At 31.5% G+C, this 15,233-nt stretch overlaps 1 protein-coding gene across 3 annotated transcripts; it reads left to right on the plus strand.

The window, feature by feature from the left end:
• The first annotated feature begins 5,119 nt into the window (after positions 1-5,119).
• Positions 5,120-14,883, plus strand: LOC108904960 (glycine-rich cell wall structural protein-like). Of its 3 annotated transcripts, XM_018707691.1 has the most exons (8): positions 5,120-5,456; positions 6,827-7,382; positions 8,782-8,922; positions 9,449-9,547; positions 12,454-12,477; positions 12,508-12,966; positions 13,915-14,047; positions 14,693-14,883. In XM_018707691.1, exons 1-8 carry the CDS (start codon positions 5,154-5,156, stop codon positions 14,700-14,702), a joined length of 1,725 nt encoding a protein of 574 aa, XP_018563207.1. In that variant the 5' UTR covers positions 5,120-5,153; the 3' UTR covers positions 14,703-14,883. The 3 variants fall into 3 exon arrangements, with proteins under 3 accessions (XP_018563207.1, XP_018563205.1, XP_018563206.1); XM_018707689.1 differs by having other exon boundaries at positions 12,454-12,966; XM_018707690.1 differs by having other exon boundaries at positions 8,797-8,922; positions 12,454-12,966.
• Positions 14,884-15,233: the final 350 nt, after the last annotated feature.

Below are 15,233 nucleotides of genomic sequence, written 5' to 3' on the forward strand. Positions count from 1 at the left end.
AACATTTTCAAAAAGAAAAAATCCAAAGTATATATATTAAAATTTAATTAACTGACCAAGGTTTTACTACATTCATGGTGTATAAAAAACAGCTTTTAAGTACTTATTTGATTAAGAAGAATGCGATCAAAGATAATCATTGAATACCAAAGAAAACCACAATCTTGTAATTAATTCCCATTTTGTATAATTATTTCACAGAAAAACCATATCTTAATTTGCTTTAAATAACGTTAATGTTAAATTAATTAGCGATGTGTGGGTATTATTTGACAATTAATAATACAACAGCCGTCGAATAACTAGCAAATACTTGTAACAAGTAAATTTAATTAGTTTTTTTTACTATTTATATTTTTCTTTACACACAGTTATAAAAAAATATTCGTAATATGTAAACTTTTTGTCAATTAGAACGGCAGTTAATTTAATATTTATATCTCACAGTTTTATGATCTTATGAAAATGTTTATAACATAATTAGCTGTGATTAATTAATTATACCATATTCTTGGCTTTTCAAACGATTCAAAATAATATAAGAAATTAATTATTTTACCTAATTATTTGATCCAGTTTGCCCTACTGTTTTTTTTTAAGAAATGACAAAGAATTTGAAACTATAAATACAAATTTTACATATTTCCGATGTTAAAAGAAATAACAATTGATATAATTTCAGGAAATTTTCCTTTTTTCAACTCAGAAATAATTCGGGGAATTATTTCTTTCAAACGTTTAAAATCACGTCTTGTTTTTTCCAGTATGTACCACTATTTACAGATTTCTGATTAATTCGATGGAGAAATACCAAAGTCCTATTTTTCATAAACCATTAATTGTAATGGCAGCCACAAAACAAGGGGATTTACACCCATAGAGTAGAGTTTATTAAAAAAAAATTAAGCAGTAAAGTGAAATCAAATTCTTCGCTCTGGATTTACTCAGATCGAAATCCCCATAAAGCAATTTATTATTTAGGTGGAGTAACAGGAACTTATTTTTTTACAATTCCCTTCCAAATTATAGAACTTTGAGTTATGCATAGCTTTGATAAAAGTAAATAAAAAATGTTCTAATACTTAAATAGTGCGGTATATTTATATTTTTGCCGAATATTGATATTAATTTATTTAAAAAAACTGGCTATACCACAGTTAGATATTAAACACATTTACAAAGTACAGTGCAAAATGATAAAATTATCAGTTTTTAATGCTTTTAACATTTTTTATTGTACTTGCATAGAATATTTGAATTGAAATTATATTATTAGAAAAAATGTTCCCGTTAAAGTAATATATTTTGTGGTAAACCAAAGTTATAAAATGTATAATAACTAAATAAAACATTTTCATCTTTCACTTTATTACTTACATAAACCTATTTAATCGTAATGTCAATACATCAGAAAATATATATCTAATATATTCTAAGTATTGTCGTGATTCTTGGTAACACTTATATGTATTATCTAAGCTACTAATTGAAAAGGTAATGCCACATCTTCCAAAAATAGGTCATTGATTCTACTGAATTTTAATAACAATTAAGAGATCTTCAATTTCCTTAATAAAGCAAATATTCACCTGCAAATTTTCTAAAATGGATACCTAATTAAAATTAATATTTAAAAAAGTTGCATCTCGGAAAAAGTACAAAAGAATTATTTAAGAGTATTTAAGCATTTTAAAGGAAAATGTGAAATGAATTGCACTTTAACACTTGAATATTTCTCGAATATAAAGGACAATATAAAAACAAAGGATTATTAGTAATAAGAAAGAAAAAACAGATTTTTACATTATAGAATATAAAGGTGACCCTTGATGGTTAAAGTTATTTGTATAGATGTAAATTATTAAACAATCTTTATTATTATTACGAGTATTTGCTCTGATGTAACAAAAAAAAAGGTTAGTAAACTTTAAAGATCTAAACAACCTTATGTTGAATGAAATAAAAACGTCTTCAGTTATAGTTGTAATAGCAAATCCTTGTAAATTGCCTTTAATTCCTGTTAAATTAATAAATTCTTTGTTAAATTAAAAAATTTAACATAATAAATAATTTTTTCTGTAACAATTAAAGATGTTCTGGTATTTACACAATAAAAAATGTATAATACGTTTTAACGAAAACAAAAGATATTTATACATAACCCACGTAGGGGTATTGGAAATAAATTATTTAAACTACTCAAACTTCGAACACTTATATAAGAACCATTAAATCTCAGCCCCATATTTTACAAGAAACGAATATAAAAGTTTTTGAAGTGTGTATGTTGAATATTAAACGTTTGAAAATCTCAAAATTTGTATGTTTTACCATAGAAAGATATGGAAGTAACGAGAGCATTAGAAAATTATTTAACGATTACGACAAAAATAAACTATCATTAAACAAACAACACCTAATGTCATATTCTAAAAAAATATATATAAAGCATTATTTTTAATTTATCCAAAAAAATACCCAAAAAATTTTTTTGTAAAAATCTATAACACATATTGCACCAAATTTCTAGAAATCTCGATAATTTTAAACCAACCAAAAATAACATGAAATTATTAATTATTTTATTATAATTAAAATGCTTAAATCATGTTTAGCTATGCTTATTTTATTCAGTATAGTAATTTTTTCTAAAGTTTCTTCTATTATTTCAGATTAACTTATTTATTAAGTACCAACATAAATATCGTATGTACAAAATTCATTTTCCACTCATTTTTCATATGTGAGAATTGATAATTAAATAGTGATTGAAGATGCTACGTCAACTTAATAAATGTAGTAGAAAAAATTAATTAACATACCACATGCTGAATTTCAATTAGTTGGTCAGCAGGTAAAGATTTTTTTTATACCTTGAATAAAACACGCAATTAAGAGATTATTATTAAATGTAAATTAATATCTTGAAAATTTACTTTAATATATTTTTCGAGTAGATATATAGGGTGTTAGAAGTTTGACTGCCTTAATTTTAACAGACGATATTAAAATAAACAAAAAAACCTTATATGACATGGATCCTAAACTAAACCATTTCCGAGAAAACAATTATCAAAATCTCCAACTTGATATAAAAAAGTTCGATTAATTAAGGAATATATATCACTTTTTTGAACTTCTTTATGCTTAATTCTAAAAAATAATTAACGTAATAAATTTAAAATTCGATAAAATTCTTATCGAGCAATGTGACAACGGCGCGGCGGTTAACACGAGGTACTAAGGTGTCCAGCAACCACCAATACGCAATTCAATTGGTATCTGGATTCAACCGTGTTGGAGTGTTTTTTGCGTACCACTATTTCTTTTTCTTGAGGTGTTTTCCAAAATGGTAGTGGACATTTTGAGCATATGTTGTAGTTTGTTTTATACTTGTGTGTTTAAAAATGATTGAATTTTGCTTTTTGGTTAAGTCCCTGAATTATTTTTAACATGTATGATTATTTAGACGACGTGAATCTTTGGGTACTTTAATTACATATTCTTCAAATTCATAATTCGATTAGTTAAGTTCCTGTTTTAAGAGATTCATAATTACTAAAATTCGAGCAAAGATTTAAGCACAACACTATCTTCGTACTACAAAATCGATACATTTTATTTTATTTATTTATAAAACTGGAAAACAATTGCCTTGAAATTTACTAAACGTTTCACAATAATAGCTGTTTAAATTTTTCCCGTAGGACAAGTCTGCTACGTGTACACGTGGTGTGCATCAGCAGGTTAAGCGCTGTTGTCACGTTGTGATGAAATTCCCCGATATTAATACTCGCTGTATTTTGAAAACTACCCATGTAATAACAACTTTTTTGTTCATTTATGACTACTCTATCTCATGCTGAAGTAATGGCTGTCAAATTTCTTACACCCTGTATAGTAAATTCCATTTAGGTATTAACTTGGTAAATCAATTTTTGCAACATTATTGTTATAAACAAAATTAATCAATTAAGAAACTAACCATACTTAGCGCATTGCTTTTTTAGAAAAATAAAATAAAATGCAACGCTTTGCAAATCTATCAATTTAGTAGGTTAGTAGGTTTAGTAGGTTAAAAGCTCCTGATGTCATGTGTAAAGACTAAATTAAACATATTTTTCAAATTATCCTAATTGCACATTTTTGCACCAAAGTTTTAACACCAAATGCCCTGCGCTTTCCTAAAATGTCACATTGAAACATTTAAAATATTGGAAATATAATGGTATTTTATTTTAATTCATTTTAATAATTAAACCATAATTACCATAACCATTTTCTTCTTCTCATATATGTGTTTTAATAAGAAATTTCTCATGACTTTGTCGATACAAAATTATATTTTCTCTCTCAGATGGTATCTACATTTGTCGCAAGACAAGAATGTAAGATCATGGCATTAAGAACCATTGCAGTATGTATTAATTAAAAAATGAATATGAAACTTAGGTTACTTCAAAGTTCTATACTCAAGCCATTACTTCCTTTAATTTATGTCAACTTTTTTATGAAAATAAAGCAGACAAATACAAAAGCACATCGCACACTTTAAAAAGTTGTTAGAGTGTTGGAAATCTTCTGTTTCTGTCTTCTGGACTTATTTTGACTTTTCGTTTACTGTCAAAGTAACTAAAACGAAAAGCCAAAATAAGTTCAGAAGACGACAACAGAACAACTTTTTAAAGTGATATATTTTGTATTAGTCGGTTTTTTCATGTGAGATTTTTTGGTTAGGCACAACTATTTTAATAAAAATAACCTTTGATCCCTTTAGCGCAAGGGATATTTCAGTAAATTTTAAATTTTTTCACAGGTGGCAAAATACCCACAAATAAAGAAAAAAACGGAAACTGTGCCACAAATAAATAACTTCCGACAATATCTGTGTTTTCAATGAGAACTGCAGTTTTGACCTAGATATTTTAGTATGTTCTATGCGTATTTAAAAAAGCTACAGTCGCAGTTTTAGTGACAAAAACAGCAAACAAAGATCCATGAATATGAACTACCCATTCTTTCATAAAAACAGGATACAACTGCCGATCGTTTATTAAACACCGTTGCATAACGATTCGTGACCGAGTACGTAGTAAAAAATGGCGAAGATGCTATAAAAACAATCGCACTTGCCCATACAGACACAAACAGACATGAAGTGGTTCGTGCCACTTACCTTGCTGGCTGTTGCTGTTTGCAGCGGCCATGCCGATCAGGCCAGGTCAAATGCGAACTCATTACCTCGACCAGGTGGAGTAGTGTACCTTATCGACGTGATTTCCGAACCGAAGGACGCACCGGAAGTGATTGACGAGCCCGTCAGTAATGCTATTCCGGAGAGCAGCAACGCTAAGCCCAAACACTCGTATCTCTTGGTCAGACCGATCCCCATCGACGAGGCTGGAGATGGAGTATACTTCAGGCCTGAAAATGGACAACCATTGGGGGAACCTGAGGTAAGATATCAGATACAATTCTTAGTTGTAACTTTGAAGCAATTATTATTCAATAATTTTAATTAGGTACGGAATTTTCACAGAAACTTTTTTGAGTGTAGATGTAAGGCCATTTGTAGAAGTTTATTTATTTTCATATTGAAATTCAATGGTTAGGACGATTTTGGGAAAATTTCTCTTAATTTATGGTGCCCTAGAAAAGTTTATTTCATATAGCATATTAAAAGTACATGATCCAGTGACGAAAGCGGCACATTGTTTATTATATTTTCCTCAACTTTGACTTTAACAATGAAAATCTGGTAGAAGTTTTTTTTTTAATTTTTCGAAATTATTTTAAGAACATTAAATACATTTATACTGTTGTACTGTACTAATTAAATGTTTTTACAACAAAATTATTAATGATATTCTTCATATTCAGAAATATCATAATTTGACAAAAAAAAATATATAAAAACAAAATATCATATCTCACAAATATTCTGTATTTTTTGTTCCTCAGACATCCAAGCTACATTTAAGAAATACATGGCACGTACCTTTATAATTAGTAATTAATTATAAAGGTAAAAATTATGTCCATCTTAATACTGAAAAAAAAATAATCAACGATAAAGAAAATGAAGAAATATGTTAAATCACTTGATATTAATGTTCTACTCGTAGAATCGGAATTAGCTGTAGCTGTAGTAATGTGTATAAAAATTAGTAAAATATCTTACAATTGATCGGTTATATTTTATAATGAATATAATTCCCACCTAATTAATTTTTAATTATTTACTACGTAATTTTCAATGATACTCTTCTTACTGGAGGACGTGAATTAAGATAAATGTGAAATAAGGCTTTTCGTTTGGTCTCAATACTTGCATAGTTTAAAAAAATAATAATAATGATCTTAGGGGTATTAAAACAGATTAATTAGATGAGAAACTATTGCTCATAATTATTATCAGAATAAGGGAAATCTGAAATGACTGCGATATTTTTTTGTGTGAATTTTATGTTCCTAGTAATCATAACCAGCAATACTTCGATTAGAAGTTTGTGAACATACCAAACGATTGTTTTTCTATTTTTAGTATATTGCCATATTTGTAAATTAAAAAGTAAATCAATCGAAACATTAATATATTGTGAATTGTGTTTTAATGGCATGCGAGTATACATCGCACTTTAAATATCAAAGTTGAAAAATAAATTTAATAAAAAACCTTGAGTAATATTTTTGACGCAGGAATTTATTTACTTATGGTATTCATTTTTTTCAAAGTTCAATAATTTATAATAAAGCAAAGTACTCAAAAAGGAAAAATACCCTCTTCATTTGTTACGGCAAATAATCAGCCACTTTTTTTTTCTAGACTCTTAAAGTACCTCCTCCCTCCACGTTAGTTAGACGAAGAAGGAGCAGCTACGGAAGCAAAGGTGGTGGCGGCGGTCTGCTAAGCGGGCTTTTGGGAGGCGGCTCCGGTGGTGGATTTGGCGGCGGATTTGGCGGAGGCGGTGGAGGAGGCGGAGGTGGCGGAGGAGGTTTTGGATTTGGAGGTGGAAGCGGCGGTGGGAGCGGAGGTGGCTTCGGTAAAGGAGGCGGTGGCGGCCTCGGTGGTGGATTAGGAGGCGGCCTCGGTGGTGGACATGGAGGCGGAGGCGGCCTAGGTGGTGGACATGGAGGCGGAGGCGGCCTAGGTGGTGGAGGCGCAGGTGGAGGCGGCCTAGGTGGTGGAGGCGCAGGTGGAGGCGGCCTTGGTGGTGGAGGCGCAGGTGGACATGGTGGTGGATCTGGAAGCGGTGGTTCTGGAGGTGGTGGATTTGGAGGCGCCGGAGGTAGCGGCGGCCTTGGCGGCGGAGGCAGCGGCGGATTTGGAGGTGGTAAAGGAGGCGGTGGTGGAGGCGGAGACGGTGGATTCGCCACTGGAGGTAATAATTTAGGTTAATTATTTATGAGTTTATATTAAAACGTTGAGTCCTGAACGGTATGTAAGTTAAATTATCATTGGGTTTGAAATAATTATGCAAACATTAAATTATTAACCAAGACGTGAAAAACAAAAATAACAATGTTTTTCAACAGCACAAAATGAAAATAATATGACTTCCGTATTTTTTATTTTCCATTTTAATTTCTTCTAAAAAAAGTCCTAAAACAAATAAAATAAGAGTCGTAACGTTATTAAGCGAGAATGTAGCAATGTTTAGAATATATTAGTCTATTGCAGTGTTGTCAGATTTTTCCAATAATCTGAGAGGCATAAACAAGGTTAATAGCTAGAAATTATTGTAATAAAATAATATATATTTGTAAATTCAAAATAACGCATACAATTAGGTACGATTAGAAATTTTAGATATTTGTAATTACTGATTTATAAATTGAAAAAGTTATTTTGGCAAATAACATCAGACCCGTAAATTGTTAATAAGTTTAACAAAATTTTCACATGATCTGGTTTTCATTGGGATTTTAATTGTATATATTAATTACTAATACGTTTTCCAAACGAAAAATTGTTTAATTCGTGACAAATCGCTCAATCTGCCAATGATGATCTCTTCCTGTACTGTACCGACATGAAGAGGAATGCGCAGAATCATTGAATTCATATAACCCCTTTAAAAAATCGGAGCAAAAATCACCGCTGCATTAGTGTGCTAACAGATATTTTATGATTTTTCCTAATTTTTCACCCAGTGACGTCATACAGGTAATAGTATAAAAAATGAGTTGATACTATTAAATAGAATTCAAAGTTCAGGATAAAAAAATATAATTCTAATAATTCCTTCCCCAAAAATAAAAAAAAAACATTTTTGAAAAAAAATCATTTCGATATTTTTAGTATATTCTAAAATAGATACCTTTAAAAAAATCATGGGTCCATAATAATATTTTTCCGATAAAATCGATTTTCAATAAATTCTCAGACGTTCTTAATTGAAGTATTTGTCAAAATTTTAAGTAAACTCATACAAAACATATTCTAATATCATTTTTATGTGTTCCTCTGAAAAGTATTATCCTTGTGTTATGTAATATGTCAATACATCAACTTATATCACGAAACCGTAAAAAAAACAAACAAAAAGCAATCAAAGCATGTATATATAATTGAAATAGGTATTACCTCATATTGAATACAAATGATCAATTAGTGCGAAATAAACAATATGGAGTGTTTAAAGTGATGCTTTACAAATTTTATTTTTATAAATACATGTTTTTTTTAAGTTATTTTGGGAATTTTTAATTATTATTTCCCTAAAATTATATGAACCGTTCTTATTTTTTAAATCTAATAACATTACTTGCGTTATTTAGACGTACAAATTATAGGAGGCGGTGGCGCCGGAGGTCTAGGCGGCGGTGGTGGCCACGGTGGTGCTGGCGGTGGTGGTAGTGGTGGATTTGGAGGTGGTGGTTCAGGCGGTTCTAGCGGAGGAGGATTCGGTGGTGACGGAGGTAAGATTATAATATACTCCTATGTCTTTATCGATAACTATGTCGATTTATCGATAAAACAGCAGACATAACATTCTCATTACATAGCTGACAGTCACCATTATAACTCCTTTCACAAATTTGGCTAGTAAATTATGTCTCGTGTTTTTTATATGTATACTTAATAACGGGTAATAGTATTTGTAATTTATTTGTTATACCATTTAACTATTTTGATAAATCGATTTTCACTCATTAAAGTACTTCTGTGCTTCAAAAAATGCATTGAGAAACGCAGTGTAAATGAATTTAACAGTGAAGTTATCATCTAGAATTTTAGGAAAATCTTATAGATGGCACTGAAAAATAAGAATTAGTACCAACATTAATAACAACATTTTAAATGTAGTATGTACCCATCCTTCAGACTTTATGGGGTATAAAAAGCATAGTCTGATTAAAAATTCACTGTTAAATTTATTTCCAGGCTGTCTTTATAATGGCAATCCCTTTTTGACACCTTATTGTCATAACACTTTTCCCTTAGGTGGTCTTGGTGGCGGAAAAGGAGGCGGTGGCGGCGGTGGTCTTGGAGGCGGCGGCGGTCTTGGAGGCGGCGGCGGCCTTGGAGGCGGCGGATCCGGAGGTAATACGAGTTTAGTTTTATTAAATACGGATTACAAAGAAAAATATCTAAGTTATCTATCTTACGAAAACTCTAATCACGGAAACGGAAAATAAAAGAGTGCTTTTCGAAATTTCAGATGTTAATCGCAGAAAAATACAATATATTTAAAAGCCGTCAGCTTACAAATTAATACAAACTTTGAATTGAAGTATATAAATATTTATGAAGACTGCAGTCACAATTTTCTGGTGACTTAAAATTTTTGAACATAAACATAAGCAGTTAAAAGACGATTTTCACTAAATTTTTGCCTATAAATTTTGCCTTAGCAACAAATAATCGTCATCATAAGTGCATGCGTTTTGTTTTGAGTTTTACAATTAGAAGAATTACTTTTATATCAATTACAAAAGCAAGTTACAAAGTTGGCCGGATAGTAATAGTAATAATACATACTATTAGGTATTAGTAGTTTTATTAAAGTAACAAAGTGTATTATGAAGAGATTATGAAAACATTTATAAAACAGATGAAATATGTGTATTTACACAAAACAAAAGAAAAAAGATTGTTCATTACTCTAATCATTCTGAAATACAACATAACACTAGGAAAAAGTGTTGTTCACAAAAAAAAGTAACCAATATTTAACACCCATCTGAATTCTGAAGAATTGGAACAGTTCTGAAAATAGATTTACATTCTAACCATCCTTTCAGATATCATCTGTGATTACGAGTATATTCCGAAAGCTAGAGTAATAAAAAAGAGTACACATTCAAGTTGGCTTTGACTGTATACCCGAATATACTTTAAGATTTTGTTCTTTAACCTAGAAGTCGTCTAATATTTTCGTAAATTACTAGTATATGTATCAGTCAAAATAAATGTTTGTATATCGGTATATTGTAGGTTGTAAATACGTGATGTGGATAGAGAACTTACTTTTCCATTACGACTCTCCATCGGGTTCCATTACGACTCTCCATCGGGGTCATTCCATGTCAACTGACCCAACGCAACGGTCTCAGTCGACCATCTCCAATCTTCATGAAATTTTGCACAGAAATAGCTCTTAGTCCTAAACTAAACTTGGTAAAATATTAGACTCTAATATGCTTTTGTTCACAAGTTATAGGCTTTGGTCTACAGGTCCATGCAATGATCATGCGTGTGCATCAAAATTCCTCAAATTTAATTGCTTGTTTTTTCAGTTTGGATCAACGAAGCAAGATGAAATTTAACTGACTAGTACAACTTTTTATGGCAAATTCAGTTGCGCAAGTAAAAAAGCAATTATAGTCAAACGTAAATTGCAAACTGGTGCCAAAGTTGAGAAAAAAGTCAGTTTCTGAAATAATGACCATACCATACCATACCATACCAAGCACAAATAACTTAAGATGCTACAATTTAAATCAGGCAATAGTTTTCCCAAGAGTAGTCTACATTAGTGTGTCTATATGTGCTTAATTTCAAAAATTCAGGAAATCGGAGGATGGCAAAATTGCAAAAAAAAAAATATGCAAATTTTACCCGATCTCCAGCAGCAAAAATCGGAATGTGGGTCATCTTCAATTTTTTTTTTTTTTCATTTGAAAGAGCGTTATTTCTTCTGTTAAATTTACTGTTTTTCATTTCGTGATAGAGAGAAATAGCTCGTGCTTTCAAGGTTACTCCTCGCATGCAATGCATGCAGGGTGAGTCAGAAAGAATGGGTCAACACTAAACTGGAGATACTAGAAACCAAAATATTATGTTTGAGCCCATCATGACTTATACGAATGTCACTAGTATAGAAAATACAGGGTGTTCAAGGTTCAAATTTCTCAATAATCAAGAAAGTTTTCAATCTGAAAATTGGTAGTGTTGGGTTTTTTGGTGTGAGAATTACGAATTTAAAGCTTATTTTCACGTTGCTCCTAGAGGGCGCTAGTTTCACCGTATTCTTTAGGTAAATCAAAAAATATATTTTTTATCTGTTGAGCTATGCTTTAAAAAAGTTAAAAATTTAAAAGAACATTCAATTCTACATAAAAAATGTGCTTTTGTTTACGTCGCCTAACTTTATGGGCTTCTGAGTTATTTGCATTTTAAAAGTTTCAATGTATTTTGTAATTTTTTTTCTCAAAAGATGAAAATAACAATAACAATTATTGATAATAGTAATAATAACTAACCTTAAATCAAATGCTGGAAGTGTCCAACACCTATCTTAATACATTTTACTATACACTTGAATAGGGACAGATGTACCTTGGCATATACTTACCTGTCTCATCAAAATGGCTTTAATAGCGATTTCCAAAAACGTCTGTTGAAAGTGTAACATTTTTTGGGTATTCCCTTTCTGTAGTTTCGTTTACGTTATCCACAATTTTTTTCTAAAGTCCAATCACATATTAATTTCAGTTTGTTCTTTTACGCGATGAATATGATGATTTCGGGTAAGGGTCAACAAAAATGGTCTCTATTAGTAGGTATATAAAATACCCTATTCGCTGTAATAGAGTTATATATTTTTTAAACTTTCAACATATAAATAATATTTCAGATTTTAGACTGATAAAAACTTCAGCAAAATCGATTCACAAATATTTTATTATTGTTCTGCGTGGGATTATGTCAGAAAAACGTTAAAAATGTATTTATTATACACAGCTTCAACGAGAGACACTTTTAAACTTCTTTAACTGCACTAACCTGCTTAACGCGTGAAGTAGTTTGAACGAAAATAGCCATAGTGCCAGTGACTGACGATGTAGGCCCTCGAACCTCTCCGCTTTATTTACGCACCGAAGTGTCAAACTCCACTCATCGCAGCCATTGTATGAATTTTTTTGTTATTATGAAAACATTAATTACATTTGAAAAAATCTTTGATTTTGATAGTAGAATATACATATTCATATTTTATTTTCTAGGTCACGGTGGTGGCGGATCTGGAGGTTTTGGCGGTGGATCTGGTGGATCTGGAGGTTTTGGCGGTGGATCTGGCGGATCTGGAGGCGGCGGATTTGGTGGTGGAAATGGAGGCGGCAACGGAGGTGGTGGTGGTGGCCTCGGAGGAGGTGGCGCTGGCGGCCACGGTGGTGGCGGTAGTGGAGGTTTCGGTGGCGGCAGTGGCGGCTTAGGAGGCGGAAGTAGTGGAGGATTTGGAGGCGCCGGTAGCGGTGGTGGAGGTTTCGGTGGCGGCGGCGGCGGCCAAGGAAGTGGCGCTAGTGGAGGATTTGGAGGTGCTGGTGGCCACGGAGGTGGCGGTAATGGAGGATTCGGAGGCGCTGGTGGATTGGGAGGAGGCAATGGTCTCGGAGGAGGCAATGGTCTCGGCGGAGGCGGCGGCCACGGCGGTGGTGGCGGTCTCGGAGGAGGCGGCGGTCTCGGAGGAGGCGGCGGTCTCGGGGGAGGCGGCGGTCTAGGTGGTGGCTTAGGAGGAGGTAAGATGTGAATTAGTTCTTTTAATGGTACCCTGGAGTTTTTATAAGATTTTTAATTCTGAATTGTATTTTTGAGTTCAGGGTAATCACGTAAAGATTGAACCGTAACTTGTGCTCGAAGATATAGCAAAAGCAGAGTATGATTTTTCAGAAGAATTTCACTTCCTCCATTAATAAATAATTGAGTAACATATTCTGTAGATATAAATTCTTTATATTCATATAGAATACATTCTCAGGATTACAGAGATACATATTGTAATCCTTGCAACAGTTATTATTACTCAACATATCTGTTACTCATTCAAGCAGTTTGCGATTCCATACGCTTAAAGAAATGTTTCGTAGTCTACTATAAGTTAAAAACTATAAGACTATGAAAGCTAAGGGAATCAAATAACGAAAAACTAGCAACAAAATAAGAATAAAAATATTATTTATAAGTTTTAACAAAAATCTTAAAAGCTTTGAGAAATATAATTTAAAAATATACCTAATTACTACAAAATTAATCAATTGATAATCAAATATGATTTAATGAGAAATGTTAAAGTTATAAGACCTTCTTTCTATGAAAATAAAAACGGGTGTTTTTATATTTACATGTTACATAGTTCTTTATATAGAAGAAGTTTTAGTCACAACGGGCAAATATTATAAGAATGGTACCCGCCTAATGTCAATATGTTTTCAAATAGTCTTATTTTGATCAAACAAATGTGACTTTCCTGAAATTAGAATCTGGATTAGATTTTAAGATACAATTTTACATAATTTTCAATTTTGCAAACATCAGTTGCTTATAATTAATTTATTAAATATAATTGGAAATTAGAACAAAAATATTTGGATAATCGAGATCTTTATTTTTATTTGAATATTAGGTTTTTAGACAGAAATATCTTTTTAATATTGTATTTACTTCATGAAAACCTCTCTCTATTCTAGGCGGCGGTGGCGCTGGAGGTCACGGAGGTGGCGGCTCTGGAGGTCATGGTGGTGGAGGCGGATGTTGTGGAGGCGGAAAAGGTTCAGCACATGCCTCGGCACACGCTTCAGCCTCAGCTTCATCTGGAAGCTAGTAAGTAAAATTATCATAATATCGCAACATTTAAATATATATTTTGATAAGAAAAAAATGTTATTAATGTCAAATTATGTCCCAACGACAATTATTACAAAGAAGTAAAAGAAAAATCCATTTTCTTATGTTTAAAATTATACAGAATTCAGTTTCGCAAAATTCAAGTATCCCTACGGTTTTCCAAGATAATAATAGCTTTGTTTTGGTTCCCATAAAATTCGGTTCCGTGTTTACTTTGAACGGTTCAGAATTTCGCAGATGTTTGTTTAGGTTTTATTCGAACTTAATTCGGAACCATTCTGAATCATCCGAAGTAGTTCTAGCTCCCCAGTACTAATTGCTTAGAACTGTATTATTTGGCGCATGCGTAGTTATTCCCATTTTCCCAAGCTCCGTTTGTCATTCATAATTTTGTCATTTCCTGTTTTTCGTTTAAGAAAAGTATCTTTTTATTGGGTTTTATGAGTATATTTTTGTAATGCGTTCTGGTTTATATTTTTGTAATGCGTTCTGGTTTTCAAATAACTCCGGATAGTTCCGAATCGTTCAGAATTTTGTCTATTGCGTTTATAGTTCTGCGATGATTATGGACTGTTCAGAAATAGAGAACCAAAACAAAACTAATAAATATCTCTGTTTCAGTGGAAAATAAGCTAAAGAAGAAATTTGCAACCAAATCGTTCCAGGCAGTGAAAATCTAATATTAATAAATGTTTCTTGTCATACTCTACAAATGTTAACATGCGTGTGCGTTATGTTATTTTGTAATTGTAATTGTATATATAAAAATGAACAACTTAAGCAATGTGATAACTTAATTTTACAATAAATAAAAAAACATTTAATAAAATTTGTGTTTCTTTTTCATTAAAGTTAAGTGGGAATAATATTAAGTTTAGTAACTATGTTAAATATTTTAAATTGGAAAAAATAAAACATTAACGTGAAAGCGAATAAAGAAGTAGTATTTGAAAATTTAGAAAACGGTATAATCAATCATAACAAAATATTTCATGTAAATGCTTTGAGTATCCATTTACCTATTCATACTACAGCGATATGATTTAGAAGAACTTATCAGATTGAGTCACAAGTCTTCTAAAATAAACTAACAAAATGATGACATTTCCTTAAATCCACTATAAAACGGATATTATAATAACAAAAATAAAAATGGTGCAGT

This window comes from Anoplophora glabripennis, unplaced genomic scaffold (genome assembly GCF_000390285.2).
Source record: "Anoplophora glabripennis isolate ALB-LARVAE unplaced genomic scaffold, Agla_2.0 scaffold98, whole genome shotgun sequence".
Lineage (NCBI taxonomy): Eukaryota > Metazoa > Arthropoda > Insecta > Coleoptera > Cerambycidae > Anoplophora > Anoplophora glabripennis.